The sequence below is a fragment of the Phragmites australis genome, chromosome 2 (genome assembly GCF_958298935.1).
Source record: "Phragmites australis chromosome 2, lpPhrAust1.1, whole genome shotgun sequence".
Lineage (NCBI taxonomy): Eukaryota > Viridiplantae > Streptophyta > Magnoliopsida > Poales > Poaceae > Phragmites > Phragmites australis.
This window is the reverse complement of record NC_084922.1, coordinates 46,783,233-46,807,162: the sequence shown is the minus strand read 5'-3', so window position 1 is coordinate 46,807,162 and position 23,930 is coordinate 46,783,233. Positions and strand designations below refer to the sequence as shown.

The window sequence follows — 23,930 nt, the reverse complement described above, 5'->3', positions numbered from 1 at the left end:
GTAGCCAGATTATCATGATATTCAGTGAATCAATTCGTAAAAACGAACTTTGCACACTACAGATTTGATACCACTCAATGCCTAGCCAGGATGGTAGAAGAACAAATCACTTCAGGTTATCCAATAGAATTATCATGTAATTACATCAATTTTCTGTACAACATTTTGAAAATCGTACAAATCTCCTCACAAGCTTATCAAGCTGGATAAACACTATACATGTATCCTCTTCCGAAATAATCCAGGTATTCTTGTACACTCAAGAGAAACTGAATATTTTGGTTATCACAATATGCCATATGCAGGTATAAGCTCAATCATGTCGTTAGGGTAAGCTGTGTCGCGAATTCAATGAATTATTAGTGCTTGGTTGCATTTTGACCCGTTTAGAGGATTCCAAAAGTCTGACAAGTGACGGGAGAGGTCGAGGGACAGGGATATTCCTTGATCTGTAGAACCTCTTCAAACTTGCATTCAAACATTTCGATGACCCAATAATGCACGAGTGTTCCTTTTGACAATCAGTTCTTTCTTCACTTCTGACCATGGAAAGGTTTGAGTCTTCAGCAGAACTTAATGATTTTGACTCTATTGGAGCTCCAGACTTTTCATGTTGATCAACCCGCACTAACATATCGCGTTGAACAGTATGCAATGATTGAACTTGGAATACTTCAGACTGCATTGGGGACGCTTCACGCTGACAGCAGGGGACTTCATCTCCAGCTTCCACGTGATTCTGTTGGGAGGCTGATGCTTGCTTCATGATGATATGCATCTCAGAACATGTTTCAACATCTTCACTGCTACCATGAACCGAATCTGTCGGTGCACATGCCGTGGCTTCTTCAAAGGCAACGTACTGGTTGCATAACTCTTCTTTCATTATGTCAATTGCTTGAGAGGCAAACCTTGCTCTTCCAAACAACGTAATGTCTGGTTCTTCAGGTGGAAGCGATGACACAAATTTCAGTTCAAGGGTGCTTACATTTAAATATGAACATTCTTCACTGGCAGAGGATGGATGATCATCATCGACAAGAAAAATTGACTTATTTTCGTCTGTGTGTGTTTCAGAAGCAAGCACCGAAGAAGGGGAGGACACAGACTTTCCAAGAGGATCTCTGAATATTTTCCACAATGGATCATCAGCTGTTAAGCGGGTCTTGAAACAATGTTTCTTTACATAGCTCAGCTCAATGGCAAAGCATGGGGGAGTTGTTGAAATGACCCACTGAGGCTGGAGAAGTTGCAGTGCCTGCTCCAACTCATCACGAGAAGAGTGAATGGAGAAACAAATATGCCAGAACCCAAACTCATCCTGCTCAGCTTCTGTTAGACTGGGTTTCTGGCTTCGAGCGCAGCTTGCATACCACTGTGTTGATGGACGGATAAATAAGGGTTCTGGCTGGAGACTTGCCCTTGCCTCTTCAAGCTTCTTACTTGCTCTGTCATATAATTGGTGGAATCCAACCATCTGCAGAGTCAAGAAAGTTGCAACCGACAAGAAAGAAAGTAAAGAGTCACTCCATGCCATAGACACCAGAAGAATCATTACAAGAGTTTAAGAGGTACAGGACTCAGTATCAGCAAATTCGTGTCTATTGTTTCAACGAAAAAAGAACCTTGATGTTATGATACTAATATCATGTTTAATAGGCCTGACAGTAACTGATTTTGCTTTAGAATGGAAATGAGACATAGCTAAGCTCCCATGTGTATTTTAAAGTAGTCACTGTGAATACAGTGATGCAATTATTTTCCCTGTGGGCAGGCTTCACAAATAAAAGTACTGCAAATTTGTGGTATAAGGAAGGTGGTGGAATGCATTTTATGGACTAGTATACCTGAAAGCGAGAAGATGGATCATCAGTGATGATTTCAGGTGCTGTGAGCGATAGCGTTTTAAAACAATCCAATTTCCGGTCAACATAAATCTTCGATCCGAATGTCCTTGATACCTCAACTAGGATATCTTCATGCCCAAGAAGATCACAAGCGAGATAAACGAAAGGTGCATGTGGATGCTTCCATATGCAAGCTATAACCTGCAATCACTGAATCATTTCTCAATTGTGACTGTCCCTGTCATCGTAAGTACACTCCTACAAGGAACAACAAGGACATATCTAAAATCAGAACCGAGGAAAACCTGCTGAATTGCTGACTCTTTGCTCGGTAGCTTAAGGAAGCACTTGGAAAAAGTGCAATCCAGGAAGATAAAGTCAAGCTGGCAAATGTTTTCTTTTCCTTTCTTTGCTATGTACTTCAGTGGCAAATTCTGTACACAATCCGGTGTAAGTCGACAGTCCCCTGTGTGCAGTATGCTACCGAACTCACCCTCAAACAAGAACATGACCGCCCCTGAAATCGCCGAACAGGACAAGCATAAGCCCACCCCAACTCATCAGAGCATATAATGAGCATACCGAGCTCAAATCAAACAGAACTATAGAAATATCATCTCTACAAAAAGCGACAACATTGCATTACATTAACTTTCATATCAAATAACACTTCATTCTCGATAAGCTGCCAAATGATTTTCCCCCTAATCTTTAAGTAAGTTTTACGCGCCGGCTGAAATGAACCATACTGTAATGGCATGGGAAGAACTGGAATAGATTAAAACGAACAAAAATACCAGGGCAGTGATTGGCGTCGTACGCGGTGACGGAGAACGCGCCGGCGGGATCATCCACCACCACCGTCCTCCCCACCTCCATCTCCACCAACTCCCACCTCTCCAACTGCGCCGCAAGAGAGAGCAGTTAGCACACGCACACCCGCAGAAACAATTTTCCGTGGGAAAAAAAATGTGCAGGGAGGGAGGGGATTACCTGGGGAAAGCGGCGAAGCGCCAGCGACAAGGTGAGGCTGGTGGCGTAGACGGTGCCGGCTCCATCGGCGGCGGCCCCGGCGCCGACGAGGTGGTCCAGGTGCGCGTGGGTGAGGAAGCGGTGGCGCCGGCGGCGGGAGGAGGGGCCCCAGGTGTCGACGGCGAAGGGGAGCCCCCGCGGCATGTCGATCGGCATCCTCCCCCAAAGATTTCGTAAATTAGGATCAGCCCACCGCTCCTCTGAACCGCGCCGCCGCCCGCCGGTCGTTTATATGCGCGCGGAAAGGGCAGCAGCCGCCTCCTTCCTCCGGAAGGAAGAGTAACGGGTTATCAGAGTTTGGGTTAGTAGCTAGCCTGCATCCGAAACCTGCCAACTGGTGCGTCGGTTAGTGTATGCTTTCTCAAATTAAAATTAAAAAAAAAACCATGTTTACATAAAATGATCAGAGCAAAATTTCTTTGCTCATCGGAGTTTTGGTGTTTTCGGACTGATTTGTTTTCTGATTTTATTGTTAGCTTAAAGTTCGCTTCTCTTTCGAGGTTGTTTAGAGTTGTTCGTTGCTAGAGGTTGTTTAGTTAGAGTTATTTCGGTAGAATTTGCTCTGATCACTTTTGATTAATGATTTATCTATATGTTGGATTTCCTAGCATCTATAAAACGGGTTAAACCTTTAGTCTAATATGCGCGGAAAGGGAGCAGAGTAACGGTCTATCGGAGTTTGGGTCAGTGGCTGGCCTGCATCCGAAACCTGGTACCTTGCCGCCTTTGGAGTTTGGGCCCCACGTGGAGCTGGTTCTGCGAGTGGGTCCCCTTTGCCTGTGTCTCGTTGAATCGGTCACTGTTTGGGCCTTGACAAATCTAAGAGTTATGATATTACATCAGTTTCAGAATATTTGTACGGTTGATTTTACTGATTAAATTTTGATTGATAATAAATTTTAATATAATTTTTCAAGTAGAATGAAAATGGTATTATTAGATTCACCATCTAATAAACTTTATAAATATTACATATTTAGGGCTATTTGTATACGAATTAAATTAAAATTTATTATTAAAATTTGAATAGTAAAGTTAATAGTATCAATTATTTTGAAACGGTGGGAGTATTTTTTGGGGCCCAACAAGAATCTAAAGAGTGGCTTCGTACTTGCAGCTCAGTTTCTCAGAGAGAATTACAAGAAACAAATCAAGAGAGACAGCCGGAGCAAAAAGGACAATGGAACAACAAAACTCCACACTTGTAAGGAGACAGCATGAGAATACTGTACCATAGCTCTCCCCAGATGCAACATTTTTGGGTGGCCTCGGGGAAGACAGACATCAGAGTGATAACGAAGGCAAAGAAAGCAACAACAATCTATTTAAGAACAAGAACTAACCCACTAGGCAGCCCCATTTAGGCTTCTTCGAACGAAGTTCGAACCATCTCCTCCCAACCAAAAAGCCTTTATTTGCTTTGGAAGATTCCACCATTTGTTACTGAATAAATTATCATATCTCTTGTATATCATCGTTGTATTGATAGCATATAGATCCAGATCTTATATGTTATCCTCATAAAAGATAACATATTAGATATTAGATAGTTATTCGGTAATATATCATGAATTTATCCATTTGCTTCAGTCCATGCTACACCCGGTTGGCAACCTTGTCATCTACAGACTTGTTGACCACCTTGTCGGTCTTGGCGTCGGCCATCTCCACCACGGCAGCCGCCTTCTTCGTGTCCTTCACCTCCGCAAAGGTGGTATCTCCCTTGCCAGCTGGCGCGGTGGCGCCCTCGTGGTTCCGGTATATGGTGTACAGGATCAACTGCATCTGACCCAGGAAGCTCCCGCACCGGTTGGGGATCTGTATGTACGTGCACCATGTGTCAATGCAACAACACAAGATGTTACCATCCACACATGCTAAATTGATCTCCCTTTACTTCTACTAATAAGGTAGGACTAAAAGATACACAATCACCACCACTTGTTAGGTTTTTGAGATTTATTTAGAATTTTCTTAAATATATTGGGCTAAGCCTGTATATTTAACAATTTCTCATCAGAGCTCAGAGTCCTATAGAGATTTGTATTTTCTCAATATTGTTTGATATATCAGTATTTTGATGAAGACCTATCGATATTGGACATCCACTAAAACATTAAGCTACACTCGTTCACAACTTAACAATAGAATATATCCATAATTACAAATTTTGTGCTAACAAGTACTACTTAAAATCATAACTGATAATTTGATGTCAATAGGCTACTTCTCGGGTGGAACATATAAGTCGTACCCCTTGTGTCTCTTCATGAATTTATTAGATATCATACAAGTCTCATAAACTACGACCAACAGTTAGGCTTATATAGTCGTGTTCTTTCAAGAATGCTCTGTAGGATAACATCTTCGCTAATTAAAGATAATAAAACACATTAGAACAATGGCCAACCTGACTTATAAATTTTAGGAGTATCTCATCTTTTACTCGAGTGGGTTATGTTGTACTCTTATAAAGTTAATCAATAGCTTATTCTTTCTAGATCCTAATTCACAGGATCTTCGATATATAAGTTAGGTTACCACTATAATTTAACTCACATGAGTCTCATACATATCTTATTCGATCCACTATCTATCATATTTTATGATAGTCTCTTTATAAATTGAGTTGTTAGATTCTTAGCTATTTGGATAAAAAATATTATTCTGGAGATTTCAATCTTCTATTTACATGTCTATATGTCTTAAGTTGATGGATTTCAGGTTATACTTATAACCGTTCAACTTGATAATAAACATTTGATTATCATAGTTCATAAAAGATACCCGGTGTCGGTTTTTCAAACACTGACAAATCCATCGAGAATTCACGCAGTTACAACATTTTTGGGCGGTGTCGGGAAGAGACAGATATCAGAGTGACAGCGAAGGCAAAGAAAGCAAAACAATCTGCTTCACCAAGAATTAATTCACTAGGCAACCCCATTTAGGCTGCTTCGAAGTTGGAACCACCTCCTCCCACCCAGCAAGCCTTGATTTGCTTCAGTCCATCCTACACCTGGGTGGCGACCTTGTCGACCCCCCTGTTGGTCTTGGCGTCGGCCAGCTCCACCGCTGCGACCGCCTTCTTCGCGTCCTCCACCTCCGCGACGGCGGCATCTCCCTTGCCGGCTGGCGCGGGGGCGCCCTTGTGGTTCCGGTAGATGGCGTACAAGATCAGCTGCATCAGGCCCAGGAAGCTCCCGCACCCGTTGGGGATCTGCACGTACGCGCAGCATGTGTCAATGCAACAACTGTACAAGATGTTACCATCCACACTCTACCCAAGTCTATGCATGTGGCACGGTTCGAACACTGGAATTCCGCAGGAGTTTTTGCACGAATTCCACATGGAGCAGTTCAATTCTCGCAGACGGAGCAAAGATATTTTCTCCACGGTTGTGCACGCTGCACTCACTGCAGGGCATCACGACGAGAGAGAGCGCGGCGCTGTTGTTGCTTTGCTCGGTCTAATCCTGCCCCGTGCTGTCGGGGAGCATGTCGCGTTGCTGCGACCTGCGCGCGCCGTGCCCTGTGCTGTGCATGCGCTGCCTATGTGGGTGGCCACACTAGCGATGACCGTGCCGTGCTCGTGCATCAGCAACGACGGCCAGGCATGTGCCGCGCCTGGTTGGGCGGGACGACACCGAAAGGGCAACCAACGCACGGTACTAGCCAGATCGGGACGACATTCAATGGCGACAGCGCGGTGCAGTGGTTTCCAAGTACCCATCGGACAGGCAGCACGTACGTACGGTCGGCACCAGATTGGATCCTCGTCAGAGTGTGATCGCCATTGATGGAAGACAGATCACATCACAGAGAGAGAGAGAGAGAGAGAGAGAGAGAGAGAGAGAGATGCGTGAAGAACCGATGATTTACCGCGATGAAGGGGTCGCGGCCGAGGAGGCCGTAGATGAACCAGGAGGTGCCGCACAGGAACACGGACAAGGAGAGCAGGAACGGCATGAACTCCACGCTCTTCGTCTTGATCACCAACCTCTGCACGCGCGCACACAGTTGCAGTTGTTGATCTCATGGCTCCGTACGCCCATAAAGATGTGCGTGGACGAGCGTCCGGCTAGCCGGCGTTGCTTACCATGATGGAGAGCGGCGAGGCGTACATGCAGATGGAGAAGATGGTGGCGGCGAGGCCGCAGAAGATCTTGCGGCCGTTGCCGTGCAGGGCCAGCAGCGAGACAAGCACCACCGTGGTGAAGATGGAGGTGACGATGCCCATGAGGCCCAGCATCCGCAGCCTGATCCTCCGCTCCGCGAAGATAAGGAAGATCACCACATAGATGGCCTCGATCACCGACCCCGTCCCGTTGATCGTCGTCACCAGGATGTTGTTCGGGGACACGAACGGCAGACCGTACCTAATTTTTTTTCCCAGACAAATCAACAAGTTAAACCACACGCAAATGTTCAGGTCAGTGATACTAAATTGTTGCACAATCCAAGTGTTTCATCGTGCTTGTCAGTATTTGACATCAGACGAACGCATAGCTTATGCATACGCAGGTGAGGAAACAAAACGAAAAGCTGATCCTACAAATGCCCATGCTTCGCTTGGCCTTGCAAGGGTGCGTGAAATCAAACGGGAGTACCTTTTCTTGCCTACCAAATAAGTACAGAAATCATAAAAGCACGACCACTTCTTCGAGCTAGAAACACTTGAACGTGAAGCTGCATGTGCTAGCCCAATAGACAGGACAGGCTCCACTCACTGTGGCACAAAAAACCCTTTTCTGTTCATAGTAGTCGCTGGCAAGTGGGTCCAGAAGTCGCTTTCTATCAACAGAGAAAATTGGACAGAGGCCAATGCTTGCCATTGCCTCCATCCAGCAAATCATGCTGCAATTCTGCACGTAAAACTAGGTGTCTACACGCCAGGTTTACTGCTTTACTGCTACTATTTATATGTCGCAAAGAATACAAAAGTAGACACTAAGAGCATAAACATGTTTAGAAATTATATATCTACACCTCCTAATCTGCATGGATCTAGACTCTGCACTCGAATAAACATCTGAAAGGAGAAAAGGTAATGTACAGAAGAAACAGAAATGATATGAACTGCCCATGCACAGGCTGTGTCCGAGATTTGTTAGTTACCAAGCTGATAGGAGGCAGTTGAGCAGCGTCATGTTGTAGGGCACGCCGGAGAAGTCCTCCGTCGATCGCTTCCTGATGATCCTCCAGAAGGTGACGCTGCAAAATTCACCAAATTTCCCACCGGTCAGGAGAAACATGCGGCGTGCGTTTGCACTGTACAAGTGAACTCGGCTGCCTCTGAGGCAGAGGAGGCAGGAAATAATGCAGCACTGCTGTGCACAACATAAGTGGCACTCCGAATGGAGTTCAGAGTTCAGAGTTTCAGAAAATAAATAAGAAGACATGTTTACAACTTAAAAGGTGTTTTTCCTTCAGGAAAAACATTGCGAAATTTCACTTCTTATGTTATATTTTCTCAATTTAACTCCAAAAACTTGGTGTTTTTCCACAAAACTTGAGAGAAAAACAGAGGGAAAGAAGTTAAAGAGCAGAGAAGGCTGGCGTTCTCCAAGAACAGAGGCGCCATGTTTTTGAAGTTCTTATTCTATCTTTTTCTCCCTGTTATCGTCTTTGCTATCTTGCTTCTTTCCTACTTTCGGTTCATTATTTATGCATGGCCAGTTGGCCACGGCAGCTCAGAAACAGAAGAGGGTTCATCGAATACTTACACAGGCGACAGGAAGAGGAAGAGCGCAATGACATTACCTGAAAAACAATGCCAATAGAAATTAGACCAAAGCACAGAAACCTCACAGAGCAACATCCATCAACTTCATCTCCGAGAAGAGCTGAAGCTAGAGAAACGTACAGCACAGGCAGAGCATCACAGAGATTCAGCCATGGCACTCACCTGAAACTCCAAAGAAGAACCTCGCTATATGTTCCATCTCGGCGTACTCCGGTACTCCTCTTCAATTCCTCTTGCTGTCACTCAGCTGAATCTTTCTTCTCCTAGGAACCAAATGGAGTAAGGTGGAAGAGAAAGGGTGTCCTTCCCGGTCCAGAGGACTACACCGAAAAGCTAGCTAGCTCTGGACGACTCTCACTGCAATGCGGTGTCTCGGTGTCGCTCGGTGCGTCAGGAATTGAGCGGCGCAGCAATATATAGGAGGGGAGTTGGGGGAGCGATCTTGGGAGGTAGGAGGAGAGAGCCCCATACGTTCTTATCCTGATTACTCCTGTCTGAAGAACTCGGAATAATGTACTTTGTAGCGGAAGTAAATAAAAAGGTTTACAGTCTAATCTCTCGTTCCTAAGTAAGTACGTTCCTAGGTGCCTGCACAGTCAAATGGGCGTTCGTGTTTCTGCATATTCTGTCATGCTGGCTTGGTACGCAACGGGAGTCTTGAACTTACCCAACAGAAACAGGCGTACGCTTCTGTAGCACCAACGGCCAAAACCTTTCGAGTGGAAACAACAAGATGCCAAGATTTGCGTGAGAGCGCGCGTAATCTTGCGATGCTCCCGTGCCCGCCCGGGGCAGTGTCATCTCCTGCTCTGCCTCTCGCGTGGCCCCGCCATGCAGCTGCAAAGCTGAAGTGTGGTGCCTACCGGCCTCACGAGACAAACAGTTAAAGTGAAATCCCCTGACCAACCGTCACTAAAATGGTTTCTACGGATCGATCACCTCGAGCACGTACTGTTCACCGGAGGATCCTTATTGTAGCGTCATGCGATTGGTATTACGTGCTAGCGTTCGGCGGCAGAGGACCTGTAGCCCGTAGAGCAAGGGCGGCGTCGCTTGTCGCCACGGAGGAAGAAGCGCCGAAGCGTTCCGCGGGCGCGCGAGAAGAGGACGAGGAGAAGAGTCGCCGGCGCGATTCACGGCCCGTCATATCTGCTTCTGAGCTTCTCCCAGATCGCTGCACGATAGAACGGTCACAACTACGCACCAGCTTTCGCCCCGTCTCGCGCGCGTACGTGCATATGGTGCGTGCGCCGGAGGCCGCGCGGATCATGGAAGGGAAACCGGCGGGGCGTTCGATCGGAAGGTTGCCTGTAGCGCGCGTTCGATCGGACGTCGGCGTGCGCACGCAGCGGCTGGTGGGCGGTATCCTCCCGTCCCAACAAGATGTGCACTGCACGCTACTCACATCCAAGCTTGGCGTGCTCTGGCCTCGACAATAATGCAAGGTGCGTTCCATATGAGTGTATGACCTCACCCTGTCACTCACCTCCTCTGCAAGAGCGGCGAGCCTGTTGTGGTGGCCTGGTGGGTGATGCTGCAGCTGAGTGCTGATGCATGCGCTGGGCTCTTCAGACCGACGGCCATGCGAGCACAACACGGCGATCTCTGACGGTCTGATTAAGGCTACAGTGATCATTGTGTAGCCGTGCATGTGAGCGGAGGCAGATGAGCCATACAGGAAAAGGGAAATGGATCTTCTGAGTTCTGACTTGCTGAAGCGAAGGCACGAAGAAGAGTACCACAAATAGTAATCTGTGAGATGAGGTATAGTTATTTGCAGTAAAAAACTTTAGTGCGGATGCCGTTCGTATGAGTTCAGTGCGAAATTTACTGTAGAGAAGACACTGTGGCATTACTGTGCCACTAACCTTTGGCCATCCATTTCCATTCCAACGGTTCAGGCTAAAGTCATGATATTGTTCTTCGCAAAGTCAGAGAATCCATTTCAAGCGTACAGACTGGCAGCTTGTTAGTTTGCATCTCTTGCGTCCCAGCACTAGCTCTCCTTCGCAAAAGTGGATAGGACATCTTGGTGCATGTGTGCCCGTCTCCATGCCCACAGAACATATGCAGGAGGAGAATGTGATCCCCTGTCGTGGCCATGCCTAGCGGTGCCTGTAAGTGGCTCCTCTGACGTTCAGACGTGGTCGCTCATACGTGTGGTTAGAGTGGCCTCACGCGTCAACGATCACGTCAGAGGGCAGCGTCTCTGTCCAAATTGAAGTATCCAATGATGGATCAAATTCATTAGCGGCTAAATGGCTACGGCACCATTGGCTAGTTTCTTAGCACGGCAGAATCGATCAACTTCAGTTCTTGACCAAAGGTGTTATGCATAATCATTTGGCTCTGGCAATGTATATGGCTCATCATAGATCAATCGTACAATCACGAAATCTAGAAAAAAGGATGATGATGAGAACCGTGTATTACGTGTGATCCTCGCCAAGTGGCCCATCTGATGGCGCTCTGTTTTGGCTACATGCAGCAAAACCAGGGACGCTATATATACACGGCAGAATGCCGATCGATCATCGATGGATAGGTCATGTATATATGCATCATTGCCATATCGCCAACCCGATGATTCGACATCTTATCCTTCACGGGCGATACATAGCTTGCAGGCCCAGATAATCTTTTGATTTGGTTCTCTGGGAAGAAAAAAAAGCTTGTGTCGTTCAATTCCGCATATCTTCCAAAACTTTACGCCTTTGATAAGGCGCTCTCTGAAAAGGGCCTGCCTTTGGTTTCGAGTAGATATTTCTTTGATCCTGTCGTGGTCGCAGTACTACCTTCTTGACTAACAATATATTATGTGATTGAAATGGACTAGACAAGAGCTTGGACATCGAGTGTTAGGGTTTGTTCGGCTCGGTTGAGTCTTTTGGCTTCTGAGATTTTTGATTTTTTGTTATTGGTTTTTAAAATAAATTTTTAATTGTTTAGCATATAAAAAATCATCTCAATCTAATTCTTAGCTTTTAATTTATTTCTTTATACAATAGATTTTCAGTTTTTTAAAACCTAGCTAATGCTACAACGCAACGACGGTTCTGTTCTAGAGCATGCCTACGCCTGCACATTGCATACGTGGAAATCAAATGGATAAAGCCGCACGAGCGTCACTCCTACAAGAAAATACTAGATGGATCGAAGTCATACGTGCGTGCGGCGGTTAACCGGATAATGCCAGCGCGCCAGAGATACATGCATACGCACCTCGGAACTTGTGAGGCGCAGACGCCAACTCACCATGGCATGCAGCTATGAGTGACAGACTGACAGTGCTAGCTCGTCGCCTGCACCAACGCAAGCATAGTTGGACTAACCCATATACGTACGGGTCTAGGTCTAGCTGTTTAGTTCATTAAATGTACTATTTTGTTTAGAATAAGTTGTTTTAGATTTTTAAAATATATTGGGAAAATGTTATATAAAGTCGTGCGTTACCGTACAGATTCTTATAAACTTTACTAATCACTTACGGTTAGTGATGATTAGTAATTATTAGTTGTTATTAAAAATAGTTAAATATTAGTTACAATTAGATGTTATTAATTATAATTAATTATTATTATGAGTATTTATTGATAAAAATTGACAATTTAAGTTATGATTAATTTGAACTAGTAATGATTAGTACTAATTAGCATAGTTTGTTAATAATAACAAAAATAAAAATTATTATTTATGTAAAAAAATTAAGTCATACATGAATATAATATAAAGTACCTAAATATATTCTCATAACATCTCATATATCCGATCAAACATATTTCCGTACCATTCTATACAGCTAATAAATAATTTAATTGTACCACTTTATCTAGATCATTCCGTCCAAAAATATATTATTTTATTCAGTTCATTCAACAACCAAACCTTAAGTAAATAATGCCCTTATCCACGTCTGAAAACACCTGATCGGAAGCAAGATCAAACGAGCCAGGCCTATGGATCAATCCATCAACACAGGAGATAGGTGCCATGACGCGTGCGTACGCGCAGCATGGTACTCCACTGCAGGATAGGTGCCGGCTGCAGCGGCGCCGTCAGCCTAGCCCACAGCCCCACACACGAGATGGAGAAGTGAACGCAGCCGCGCAGGATTACGCATTCGTATACGCCTGAGCCTCGGAGAGACTAACGTTTGTAGACTCTTACTGAAACCGTACTATACTTGTATACGTACTTTCTCTGCGACGAGTATACGGACTTGTCTATATATACTACCACGCCGGAGATACACACTTGCACAAGTACCCACGATGTATGCTATACGGCTCTATCGTAGAGTTATTGTTTGCGTACGCAGGTATAACTGTATAGGACATCAAGACTACACACCGTAGCTGCGTTGTGGATTTGTGGTCCATGTGGGATGTGGCAATGTTATCCGGCGAAGCTGACCAGCTGGCGAAGACATCAAACCTTCCAATGCTTCCAATTCGTGCACATCCAAGTTCCAAGCGCGTGTGCAGCTTTTGCCAATCGCTGGGGGTTCAGGCGTCGTTTTAATTTCACCCGTGTCAAGCATCGTCGCATCAGACTCTTGCTGCTATGCATGGCCATTCTTCAGCTGCTGCGCGCCCGTTGGGTGCCCGTGCGCGGCGCCGACGGTGAGCACGGGTCGGGGTGGGGACCGGCCGGCGTGGACCGTCTAAAGGGCTGTTTGGTTCTACTTGTGGCTTATTTCATAAGCTGAATCAGCACAGCTGTAAGTTGTTTTTTAAAAAAACTGAAAATCTAATTTATAAGTAATAAACTGAAAGTTGAGAAGCTGTTTAAAAATAGCTTTTCTAATTTTTACTATATAAAAATTAAAATTTTATTATTAAAAAAATAACAAAATATCAAAAACCAGAAACAACGAGAACCAAAAACCTGATCTCAACCAAACAGCCCCTAACTCCGTCCGTCCGTCCGTCCATCGGTCAGGCATCCAATCATTGTCCAAAAATATGTTCAGAATAATCTCGAGATGCCATGTACATCTTCCAGCCCTAGTGTTCCTGTCACGAATATATACGCTAGCTCATTCTTCTAGGACCAGTGTGACAGCGTGCAACTTCACGACGTCCTCCGTGTAACGACGAAACCTTGTGGCAAACGCTGTGACATGGACGTGAACTTCATCCAAACCAAAATGGCACGATTGCATTCGTTCCTTGAGCCCTTAATTTTAGCGAAGCAAGGAGGCTTTGCTGCTTCTGTACAGGTGAAGGTGATGAAAAGAGAATTAGGAGGTTTCTGTGAGAGAATGAGGGTGGCTTAATGTTATGTGATGTATTTATTGAGTTTTGAGGGTGAAATATATAGAGTATAGATAGTTTGTATATCAAACAACTCTATATATAGGATGAAATCTAATCAAAATCAATCATAACAAACGGATCATTGTGTATCTTATATCATATACTCTAATATACCCTCGCAGTTGTAGTGGAAGCCTGACAGATGATCAGACTAAAGAGAAAGATGAATGACATCCACTGTAGTCGAAATAGCGCGATGCAGATACTGTGACTAGACAAATCGACGAGTTGCGCATGCAGAGGGTAGCCCTTTATGTTGTTTTAAAAGGCATTTTAGCAACAGTCTGATTAAATTAATTCCGAATTTAAACACATGCGAAAGAAGATATCTGCCAACAACATATATTATATAGATTATCATGAGCATTTCAAAAGCAAGTATGATAGAACATAAGCTACTCATTAACATCAATGTATCAAATATGACAATTGTCAAAGAGAGGTGATATAACACACGAACTAAAAAAGCAAGTGTTAAAACAAAAGGATTACTCTTAGTGCAGGTTACCGAATTAACGGTCATCCAACGCATACTAAGTATTACTCATTAGTGTGATAAATTCACCACTAGAGCTAGACTAAACTATCCAAGTTAAAGATCAAGTATAATATATCCACTAATCTCAACACAACAGAACTTATCGGCCACCAAAGAGCGAACGGAGCCAACCCACACGACACAAGGCAGCAGGGCGCCAAAATTGATCAACAACATACCACACACCAGAGCACCCAACCGAGTTTTGCCGCTGGACAGAGACAACAGAGAGCACAAGGCGCCCAACAAGAGCACCCAGGAGTGCAACACCACTGGACATAGAGTGCCAAAGAAGCACACCACCAGGGTACACAAAGAGCTAAATAGAGATACCACACGATCAATAACTAGCGACCATAGCCTAGCTCAAGTGCACAAATAAAACATTAATAAAACTTTTCCCGCTATCATCACAGAGTATCACAATCACCTCTTCTAGCATGCAAGTTAAACGAAATCAACAGAGAGTAAAACTGATGCACGCTAGACAGTAAGACAGGAAGAAGAGAGGAACGAGCTTACTGTCCAGAGGTAGGAGAAGGCAAGGCACACAAAGGCGCTATCCAAGAAAACAGAGACTCCCCTCTACACTGAGAGCAATAGGGGGAATGTTTTCGGAGATACAATGCTGATATGTCGGTTACAGGGCACACTGCAGACAACACCTGAGGAGCCGAAGGCACCACAATAGCAAGAGCCCAGCTCCAGGTCAGGGATGAGTAAACAAACATAGATCTACAAAATGCGTGCACGAAGGAACGACACAATCACCACAACACCTTCATTGTTGCAGCCGAGCACACGCGCAACCTGGCGACCGGATCCGTCACGCACCGAGTGCACAAGGCCACCACGTCCGAGCCCGCATAGACCGGCGAGACAAAGCCGACGGGTACTCAACCGGAGAAGAGCACCATCACGTTGGGAGCTGCCTCACCGGAGCGGAACACGGCTCGGCATCGAGAGAGAATCGATGGAGAGAGGGAGTGGAGAGCTCGAAGGAGAGTTGAGCCTCGAGGAAGAGGAAGCCCCCGACTTTATCCACCACGAGCGCACCAACGTCCCCCACTGATTCCGCCGGAGCCGACGGGAGAGCGGAAGGGGTGGATCCCCCGCGCCGAGTGGCGGCCGTCACTCCCCCTGGGAGCTCGCGCGTGCCTTAGGGTAAGCCACCGGGCTAGGTGGGCTGCTCGTCCTATTAGGCCTGCAAGCGGACCATCCGGTCAGGTCTTTCCCTCCTTTTTTTGAATTTACTCAAATCCAAATTTGACTTCAAACTCAAATTCGAACTTTAAAGGGGAACCCCCCAAAATTCCAACACTTTGGGCCTATTGTCGAGGTAGCCGAAAGCGAGACGAATAGCCGTGATCGAGGATGTTGTGCGTGAGATAGCCATGGTCAACGTAGCTGTTGTCGGGGTTTCCATGGTTGAGGGAGCCGCACATGAAGCCATAAGCGCCAGAGGGCGCCAGGGTGACGGGTGCAGGGAGGTCTGAGGAAAGAAGACGGTGACGCGGATGAGGCAATCATAGAAAAGGAGGTCGATGCCGAAGTCGACGCAATCGAGGCCATCGAGGATGAGGCGTGCACCAGGTTTCCAAGCCCGAGAACGTGTCGAGGACGAAGGAACGCAACGGTGCTATTAGTACTGGGTGTGCGAATTTAGGGCGTCCAACCATGCACCAGTGTCTGAAGGACCAACATAGAAGGCCTTAATGATCGCGGTCGCGGTGTGCAGAGCGGAGATGTGGAGAGTGTTGATGCAGCCCGTGGTTCCTAAAGTAGATGAAGTAGTCGGGGAGGAGATTGCAACGTTGGCGATGAGGTTTGTGCTGGACGAAGGCGGTAGAGGTATGCGGAACCAGCGGCTTGAAGTGGTGATGTCTGTGTTCGAGAGAGCGTGACGACGGTGCTCAAAGAAGCAGGCGAAGAACACTCGAACAGCTTGAAGAAAACCAAGCGCACCAATGACTAAGGTGATGACGCGCTAAGAGAAGCTGCGCTGATCGACCAAAGCGTCATGGCATACGGGACGACGATGAAGGGCGACAATGGGATCCTCCGTTGGTTGGATCGCGCCTGTGAGGGGCACAACGGCGCTATGGAGGCACGGCCACGGGCGGCAGCACTGTGGCCCGAAGGCGACATAGCTGCAAGCCTCGGTGCTCGGGAAGAAGCGCGTACTCGTGAACGAGGAGGACGGGAGCTGATGCTAATTGACCGCGACGAACCACACGCAATCGGCTGATCAGACTAAGGGCGCACGAGACGATCGAGGCAGATGGTCCCGAGTGGAAGCGACGATCAACTGACGATGATGGTGTGCCAGTAGGGACACGAAGCACTGACACGCACGACATTGCCAACGAACTAGCAGAGACACGCGGATGATGCAATGTGACCGACGATGCGCGTGAAGATGTAGGCACGTGTATGGAGCGAGCAGATCTAGGCGACCTGGTCGAGGCAACGTGGTCAATGACTAATTGTATTTTTTTCATTTCTTTTTATTATGAATTTTAGGTATTGATTAATTGTATTTTACATAGACTCCTTATTTAGGTATTTGATTTTTTATAATAATTTGACTTTTTATAAGACTATATTTGATATGGATCCTTAATTTTTATATTCTAACCCAAATTTTAATTATTATTTATTTTATTTAATTTGGACTCTTTATTTAGATATTTTGCTTTCCAAACCGTATGAAAATCGAACAACTAATTTTTCATATTTTTTAATTCTGAATTTAGGTATTTATTAATCGTATTTGACACAGACTCTTTGGTTTTCAAATCTAGCTATTTATTAATCGTATTTGATATGGACTCTTTGATTTAATCTAGACCGTTATATGTTTATAACAATGAGATGTCTAGATTAGTTTTTTTTTATTAATATGGTAATTTTATGACCTTGAGAGCAAACGTGGTGATTTCTTTTTCTCCTCAAATAATAATATACTGCTAATTTTCTATAATTTTGAATTTTGAATTTATGTATTTATTAATCGTATTTGACATGGACTCTTTGGTTTTTAAATTTAGCTATTTATTAATCGTATTTGATATAGACTATTTGGTTTAGTATAGACAGTTAAATGTTCATAACAATAAGTAATATAAATTCTTTTATTTTTTTCGATTAATGCAGTGATGTGACCATTTCAGAGGAGTGTGTGTGCCAAATATCGTGCTGTTATTTGACTTAATCATGGTACTTCAATTCCAACTTGAAGAGAACTTGTGCTGAAACGGCATGCTAGGTTGAGGAAATCGTGATGTCTCTGTACATGCCCATTGCATGATAGGTTGAGGAAATCGTGATGTCTCTGTACATGCCCATTGCATGTACAGGCCTTGAACTCGAGGAAAACGAGAGACTTTCACCAACAGCGCTTGATCATTTGATTCATTTCGCGGTAGCCAGCTATGACGAGGCTTGTGGAGAAGAAGAGGAAGAGAAGGAACCTGTGAGACTTAACTGCGTTCATCTGAACCTGATTGCTGCTTAATTTCTTGGCTTCCTCGACTTGGTTCGTGTTTCGGTTGCGGAGGGAATTGAAATCAAACGGTGCTGCAAGAAGACACCGAGTTTGCCACGGAAAGTGTGCGCTATCACGGCAACTGAAACTGCCCGTGCATGATTCCTCATAGCACATTGATCGGCATGCTTCTGTTCTTAATCTGTATCCACACCAGGCTACCTCGTAACAGGAATCCCAGCGTGTTCGATCCTGTACTTCCAGACCATCGAACGGTGGTTACTGCTTATCCGGCCTCTTGTATGCATCCATGCTTCCTGTCAGCAGCAGCGGCAGCAGTATTGGTTTATTGGAGAACTACATTGAATACTCGCGTACTGTCATAGCTGTAGAAGCCTGAATAACACGTGAAAAGCTCACGAACTCTAAGCCCATCCGGAGAAGCCCAAAAAAGTAGGCTCAGCAGATGGTACCGCATGAATGCGGCCCGAGGTCAATTGAGCCTTTCTCTGTAGAGCTATCACGGTCCATTAATTTAAATGCTGGGATGCTGTAAAAAAAAAAAAAATACTGCGATTAGACAGGAGAAAAACAGGTTGTTATCTGGATTCTCACTGCAAATCAGAGGATCTTTCTTGAAAAAACTAAAATTCTGCGCGTTAGATTTCTCTTCCGAAGCTTAAGGAGTTTTTACGGTTATAAACATCTGTTTGACAGCGCTTTAATTTTTTTAAAAAATTAGAGCCGAGTACTTATCTTTAGGAATTTGTGAAGCTGAAGCTGTGAATACACCGAAAATATTTGAGTGGACCATTTTATTTTTATTTAATTAAAAATAAAAATTAAAACTACTTTATCTTAATCTATAAATATAATATCTGATGTGAAACTTGGAGCTGAAGTTCTGTAAAACAGATTGTAAAATACAGAGCAAAGCTCCAAACAGAAACTACCAACCGCAGTTCGTTAAGACGAGCTGGCACTTTGTCGTTGACCTGCAAAACTAAACCGAGCTGTAGGCAGTCAATGGCCAAACCAAGCCCTCCCTTTACCAAGTTACCAACGCTCCGCGTCGAAACCCGACGTTCCTCGGTTAGCTTTCAGGTTTCAACAGCCCAAACGGCCTCCTGTCCACCGCCCAGGCGCCCACGCGTCCACCCGTCGGTCAACCGCCATCTTCCCGCTCGCGCCTTCATATCTCCTCCGCTTCCACCTCCTCCCACTCCACTCCAAAGTCCAAACACCGTTCTCGATTCCTTCGTTCTTCCCTCGCCTGATCTGTGCCATTTGCCCCTCACGTCAACGAGGAGCAGAGGAGCCATTTGCAAAGAAGCGGCAGCCTATATATGGCGCCGAGCAAGCTCCGGCAGGCGCTGGGCGCGGCGAAGGACCAGACGAGCATCGCGCTCGCCAGGGCGGGCGGCGCGGACGAGGCGTCGGCTGACCTGGTGGTGGCGATTGTCAGGGCCACGGTGCACGGCGAGGGCGTCCCCACCGACGAGCGCCACGTCCAGGAGATTATCACGCTGACGCGCTACTCCCGGGCGCGCGTGGCGGCCTGCGTGGCCTCGGTGTCGCGCCGGCTCGGGCGGACGCGCGCCTGGCACGTCGCGCTCAAAGCGCTGGCGCTCGTGCACCGCCTGCTAGCGGACGGCGACCCGGCGTACGAGCAGGAGGTGTTCCTCGCCACGCGCAGGGGAAGGCGCATGCTCGACATGTCCCGATTCGGGGATCACGACTGCGCGCGCTCCCGCGCCTGGGACTTCTCCGCGTTCGTGCGCGCATACGCTGGGTACCTCGACGACCGGCTCAAGCACCGGATGCAGGGCCGCGGGGTAGGCGTGGCAAGCCCGAGCAAATGGCGCCTAGATGGCGGTCGCGACAGCTTCCACGACACCGACGTGACATACGAGGTGGACGAGGCATGGGCGCTCGTGCCGAGGGACAGGCCAGCGACAGAGACAGCAACGGAGGATCTCATCGCGAGTGCGCAGCAGCTGAGACACCTCCTCGACCGGTTCATCGCGTGCCGGCCCAGGGGGAAGGCGAGGACGAACCGGGTGGTGTGCGCGGCGCTGTACATGCTGGTGAAGGAGAGCGTGGTGATGTACTGCGAGCTCACCGAGGTGATGGCCGTGCTCATCGACCGTTTCGCCGAGCTGGAGACTCCCGGCTGCGTGCGCGTCCACTCCATCTTCACCAGCCTCGCGAAGCTAGTCGACGAGCTCGACGACTTCTACTCGTGGTGCAAGGCAACCGCCGTCTGCCGCCCGTCGGACGTCCCCGCGCTAGAACGCGTCAAGCAGAAGAAGCTGGACCTCATGGACGAGTTCATCCGCGGCCGGCAAGCGTTGGCATCGCAGAAGAGCCACTCACCAGCGGTGCCGCTCAGCCCGCAGTCTCCCGGCGTCAAGAAATACGGCGTGAAAGCAACGGAACCACTTCCGGCGCCCAAAGAGCAGCAGGTTGCTGAGCAAGAGGAGAACAAAGCCGGCAAGGTGGCGCCAGCTGAGTCTGCTGGTTCACTCGTTGCGGTCGACGACAAGATGGCCGACTTCTTGAACTTGGACGAAGACACGTCGCCACCGTCCGCGTCCGGCAAGGAGCATGGGCAGAAGCTGGCATTGGCACTGTTCGACGGTAACTCGGCGGAAGCGTCGCCGAAATGGGTGGTGTTTGAGGATTCATCTGCAGACTGGGAGACGTCGCCGGTCCAGTCGTCAAGCAGGTTCGCCACCCAGCGAGCGGAGCTCGGTGGCGGCTTCAACGCGACAGTGCTCAACGTCATGTACAGCCACGGGGTGACCAATGCAACTGCGACAAACGCGCGTGCGTTCGCCGGAAGCTCAAGCAGCGCGGCGACGCGGCCGCCTGGCGCGACGGCGCTTGCACTGCCACCACCGCCTGGGGCCAGCTCCGCCGCCGCCGCATGGGCTGATCCATTCGCAGCGTCACTGGCAATGCCTGCGCCGACGTACGTTCAGATGACGGATTTGCAGACGAGGCAGAGGCTCCTCGTCGAGGAGCAGATGGCATGGCAGCAGTATGAAAGGCAAAGGGCAGCCTGGAGTTACATTAATCTGTTGTAAGATCGTAATGTTTTGAGTGGACTGTAACAAAATTTCAATGATGCTGAGATTGTTTACAAGTTGATTTGAAAAATATTAGAATGTGATTTGATGTGTAGAGTATGAATGACGGGCTAGACAGTAAGCTGGCCACCAGAGTACGCGTCTGGAACAACTCATGAACGAGAACCAAATAAGACAAACTATATCATACTGATCCAAACTTAGTCAACAACTCAATATATACAAGTACATAAGTTTTCACCACATAATCCGGTTGCTCCGCGAGATGCTGTTCTAGCATTATAAGCAGAAACATAGTTACAATAAAAGGTTGAAAACATTGGCCCCAAACCCGCATCTAAGTTCAAGCACTTCTGATAAATACATACGTAAAGTTGTCTAAATAGGCCAGCTTGAGGTCTGTCACTATAAGCACGGTCATAGCACGAGACCACAGGCAGTGCGTACGGCACGGTGTGCTGGCACTGCACTGGCATAGCCCGATCCGACGCGGCCACGCATGGTCGGCCCGCCTAAATATGGCACGATAGCAGTCTGGCTTGACCGCTTGATCACGCCAAGGCATGGCTCACCTGGCACGCCTAGCCCGACCAAGAGCCGTTGCTCGTGGGGCCGGCCTATGGGGGCATGGTCGGCCCGGGTGGCCTAGGCGTGCATGTGGGGGCACGACCGGGTTAATGGGTTGAATGGGGATCGCTCGGCCCATTTAACTCGTTAATCTGTTTATTTTGAAATTTATAACCGTTTGTGCTCCGAAAAATTCGAATAAAATTGTAAAAATCATTATTTTTCATCTATAAATAGAGAATCATCATGCCCATACATTCCACACTAGTAACAACATCTGCTCTGTTGTTTCCTCATCTCATTATTGTCTCAAAGTTCATGAGAGTTTACGAGAATTTGGTAAAAATAGTTTGAATTGTTGCCAATAATCACATGAATTTCAACACGCTCATCTTGTTGTCTTGAATGTACTAGATGTCGCTCAGAAGGAGGTGAATAGACAATTTCTGAAAAATAAAACTTTACAGTAGATTAACAGAATCCGGATACTTCAGGTCAATTCAGAACTTCCGAGATCCAGAGGTTCCAAGCTCAAACAGGATAGTCTGGCTAGAACTCGAAATTAAAATCTAAGTAACCCTAAGCAAGTCAAGTTAATTCTAAGCGTTACCACATATTCCAAAGGTTGTCTAAAGACATTTCCACCAACCACCTGCAGTCACAAACTCTCAAACACAAAGATCGGATAAATTTCTCTAAAGATCAACTAGAACAAGAATAGAAGCAAGAATAAATGAGACAAAGATTTATTTTCCAAAGTTCGAATCCAACGATGCTAGGTCTACATTGAGGTGCTCATAAAGAGCCGGGTCTCTTTCAACCCTTATCCCCACCAAGCGATCATAAAGATCAAGCTTGGGCTTACTAAAACCCATCTCTTCCCTTGCAGAGGTGAGAATGATCTTCACAAACTTCCCGGTACACTCCACAATCTTGGGTGCTATTCGAGTGATGCCTAGTCGCCTAGGAGCTGCAAACTCCAAGAGTAATGAACGTGAAGCGATGTCTTGATGACGAACTCAAGTGCTCAAATGATGGAGTTATGCTCATTAGCACTCAATCTCACTTTTCCAACCTAACTCTCAAACCCTTTGCAATATTTGATACACTAGAGGAGTGGGAGGGGCTATTGAATGGCTATGAATGTTCTTGTCTCGAGTTGGTTCAGCAACAACATCAAATTAATGGTGAGGATGAGGGTAAAACATTTAGACATTAACCGAGCACCCCTGCTCGGAGCAAAGTCCGTAGACTCTGGCAACCCAGAACATCCAGGTCAACCTGAAGCATCCGGGTTGGCTTAAAAACCAAAACCGAGCACTCCTGCCGGAGCTAAACTCAGATACACCAGCAACCCGGAGTATCTGGATCAGCTCGGAACATCCGGATACAGAAAACACTTAGAACTTCATGGTGTTCGTGGGTGATTATGTCTCTCAACTTTTAGGTTAATAAGGGTACTTTGAGCTTGAGACATTTTTAAATCTATCTACACGTATCCCTCTTAATAGTACGACACACCTAAACTCATATTCAAAAATAAAATGAATTTAAGTCTGTTGAGTAATTATATGTTGATTCTTTTTTTCTTTTTAAGGGATGCCAACACCTTTAACATCTTCAACGGGACTAATACATATTTATAATCTTATTAAACTCATTAGTTCCCTAATCGTTTATCATCAATTATTCAAAACACACATAGGGGGCCTAAATACGCTTTCAATTCTTCATTAGGAGTATGACTCCGCCAATGCTCGAAAAGGGCTATTCCGCTTCATTGCAAGAGTAGATCTATCACTCAACGTCGACGAGTCTGATGCATTTGAAGATTATATTAAGCAAGCTCGTAATAATAGATTCATACATGTTTCTAGATAGACAACTAGTAGGGATATGGTAAAATACGACAATACGTGTCATAGCAAGCTTAAAAATTTATTGCAAACATGTATATTTTTAGTTGCTTTGACCTTGGACTTATGGGCAGGTAGGGCTAGAGAGGATTATCTTAGTATTGTTGCTCATTTTATTAATAATGGTTGTGAACTAGAAAAGAGAATAATAGGTTTTTAGTTAATTTACAATGTGTATACCGATAAAAATATTGCTAAAAAAATATCTCAAATAGTTGAATACTTTGGTCTCACGAATAAAATATTTTCTATCACTTCAGATAATGCAATTGCAAAATCTAGAGCAATGGATATTCATACTCCGTTGTTTAGTATATATACTGAATCTTTCTTGTTACATCAATGTTGTGCTTGTCATATTATCAATCTTATAGTCAAAATTAGTTT

General features: G+C 46.1%; 3 protein-coding genes across 6 annotated transcripts; 1 reads left to right on the top strand and 2 right to left on the bottom strand.

The window, feature by feature from the left end:
* Window positions 1–91: 91 nt before the first annotated feature.
* Window positions 92–3,108, bottom strand: LOC133909310 (uncharacterized). Of its 3 annotated transcripts, none has more exons than XM_062351681.1 (5): window positions 2,841–3,108; window positions 2,645–2,750; window positions 2,153–2,364; window positions 1,848–2,048; window positions 92–1,477 (listed from the first exon to the last, which is right to left on the bottom strand). In XM_062351681.1, the coding sequence occupies exons 1-5, from the start codon at window positions 3,033–3,035 to the stop codon at window positions 326–328; spliced, it is 1,866 nt and encodes a 621-aa protein (XP_062207665.1). In that variant the 5' UTR covers window positions 3,036–3,108; the 3' UTR covers window positions 92–325. The 3 variants fall into 3 exon arrangements, with proteins under 3 accessions (XP_062207665.1, XP_062207666.1, XP_062207667.1); XM_062351682.1 differs by having other exon boundaries at window positions 2,668–2,750; window positions 2,841–3,080; XM_062351683.1 differs by lacking the exon at window positions 2,841–3,108 and having other exon boundaries at window positions 2,153–2,466; window positions 2,645–2,753.
* A 2,598-nt stretch (window positions 3,109–5,706) lies between these two features.
* Window positions 5,707–9,204, bottom strand: LOC133909309 (bidirectional sugar transporter SWEET1a). 2 transcript variants are annotated; one of them, XM_062351678.1, is made up of 6 exons: window positions 8,788–9,184; window positions 8,606–8,642; window positions 7,998–8,093; window positions 6,979–7,258; window positions 6,762–6,881; window positions 5,707–6,099 (listed from the first exon to the last, which is right to left on the bottom strand). In XM_062351678.1, the coding sequence occupies exons 1-6, from the start codon at window positions 8,822–8,824 to the stop codon at window positions 5,893–5,895; spliced, it is 777 nt and encodes a 258-aa protein (XP_062207662.1). In that variant the 5' UTR covers window positions 8,825–9,184; the 3' UTR covers window positions 5,707–5,892. The 2 variants fall into 2 exon arrangements, with proteins under 2 accessions (XP_062207662.1, XP_062207664.1); XM_062351680.1 differs by lacking the exon at window positions 8,606–8,642 and having other exon boundaries at window positions 8,788–9,204.
* Window positions 9,205–19,314: 10,110 nt separating this feature from the next.
* On the top strand, window positions 19,315–21,057 carry LOC133910190 (putative clathrin assembly protein At4g02650). Its single transcript, XM_062352701.1, has 3 exons — window positions 19,315–20,391; window positions 20,452–20,696; window positions 20,820–21,057. The coding sequence occupies exons 1-3, from the start codon at window positions 19,315–19,317 to the stop codon at window positions 21,055–21,057; spliced, it is 1,560 nt and encodes a 519-aa protein (XP_062208685.1).
* Window positions 21,058–23,930: the final 2,873 nt, after the last annotated feature.

Bases quoted from the DNA above. Each gene is read 5' to 3' on its own strand.
- LOC133909309 (XM_062351678.1), bottom strand. From the start codon at position 8,824: ATGGAACATATAGCGAGGTTCTTCTTTGGAGTTTCAG. The intron at 8,643-8,787 runs GTGAGTGCCATG...ATTGTTTTTCAG, and splicing joins GTTCTTCTTTGGAGTTTCAG to GTAATGTCATTGCGCTCTTC. The intron at 7,259-7,997 runs GTAACTAACAAA...AAAAAAAATTAG, and splicing joins AACTGCCTCCTATCAGCTTG to GTACGGTCTGCCGTTCGTGT.
- LOC133909310 (XM_062351681.1), bottom strand. From the start codon at position 3,035: ATGCCGATCGACATGCCGCGGGGGCTCCCCTTCGCCGTCGACACCTGG. The intron at 2,365-2,644 runs GTATTTTTGTTC...CGGCGATTTCAG, and splicing joins CGACGCCAATCACTGCCCTG to GGGCGGTCATGTTCTTGTTT. The intron at 1,478-1,847 runs GTATACTAGTCC...TTGACTCTGCAG, and splicing joins ATCCATCTTCTCGCTTTCAG to ATGGTTGGATTCCACCAATT.
- LOC133910190 (XM_062352701.1), top strand. From the start codon at position 19,315: ATGGCGCCGAGCAAGCTCCGGCAGGCGCTGGGCGCGGCGAAGGACCAG. The intron at 20,392-20,451 runs GTGAAAGCAACG...GAGCAAGAGGAG, and splicing joins CCGGCGTCAAGAAATACGGC to AACAAAGCCGGCAAGGTGGC. The intron at 20,697-20,819 runs GTTCGCCACCCA...CGGAAGCTCAAG, and splicing joins CCGGTCCAGTCGTCAAGCAG to CAGCGCGGCGACGCGGCCGC.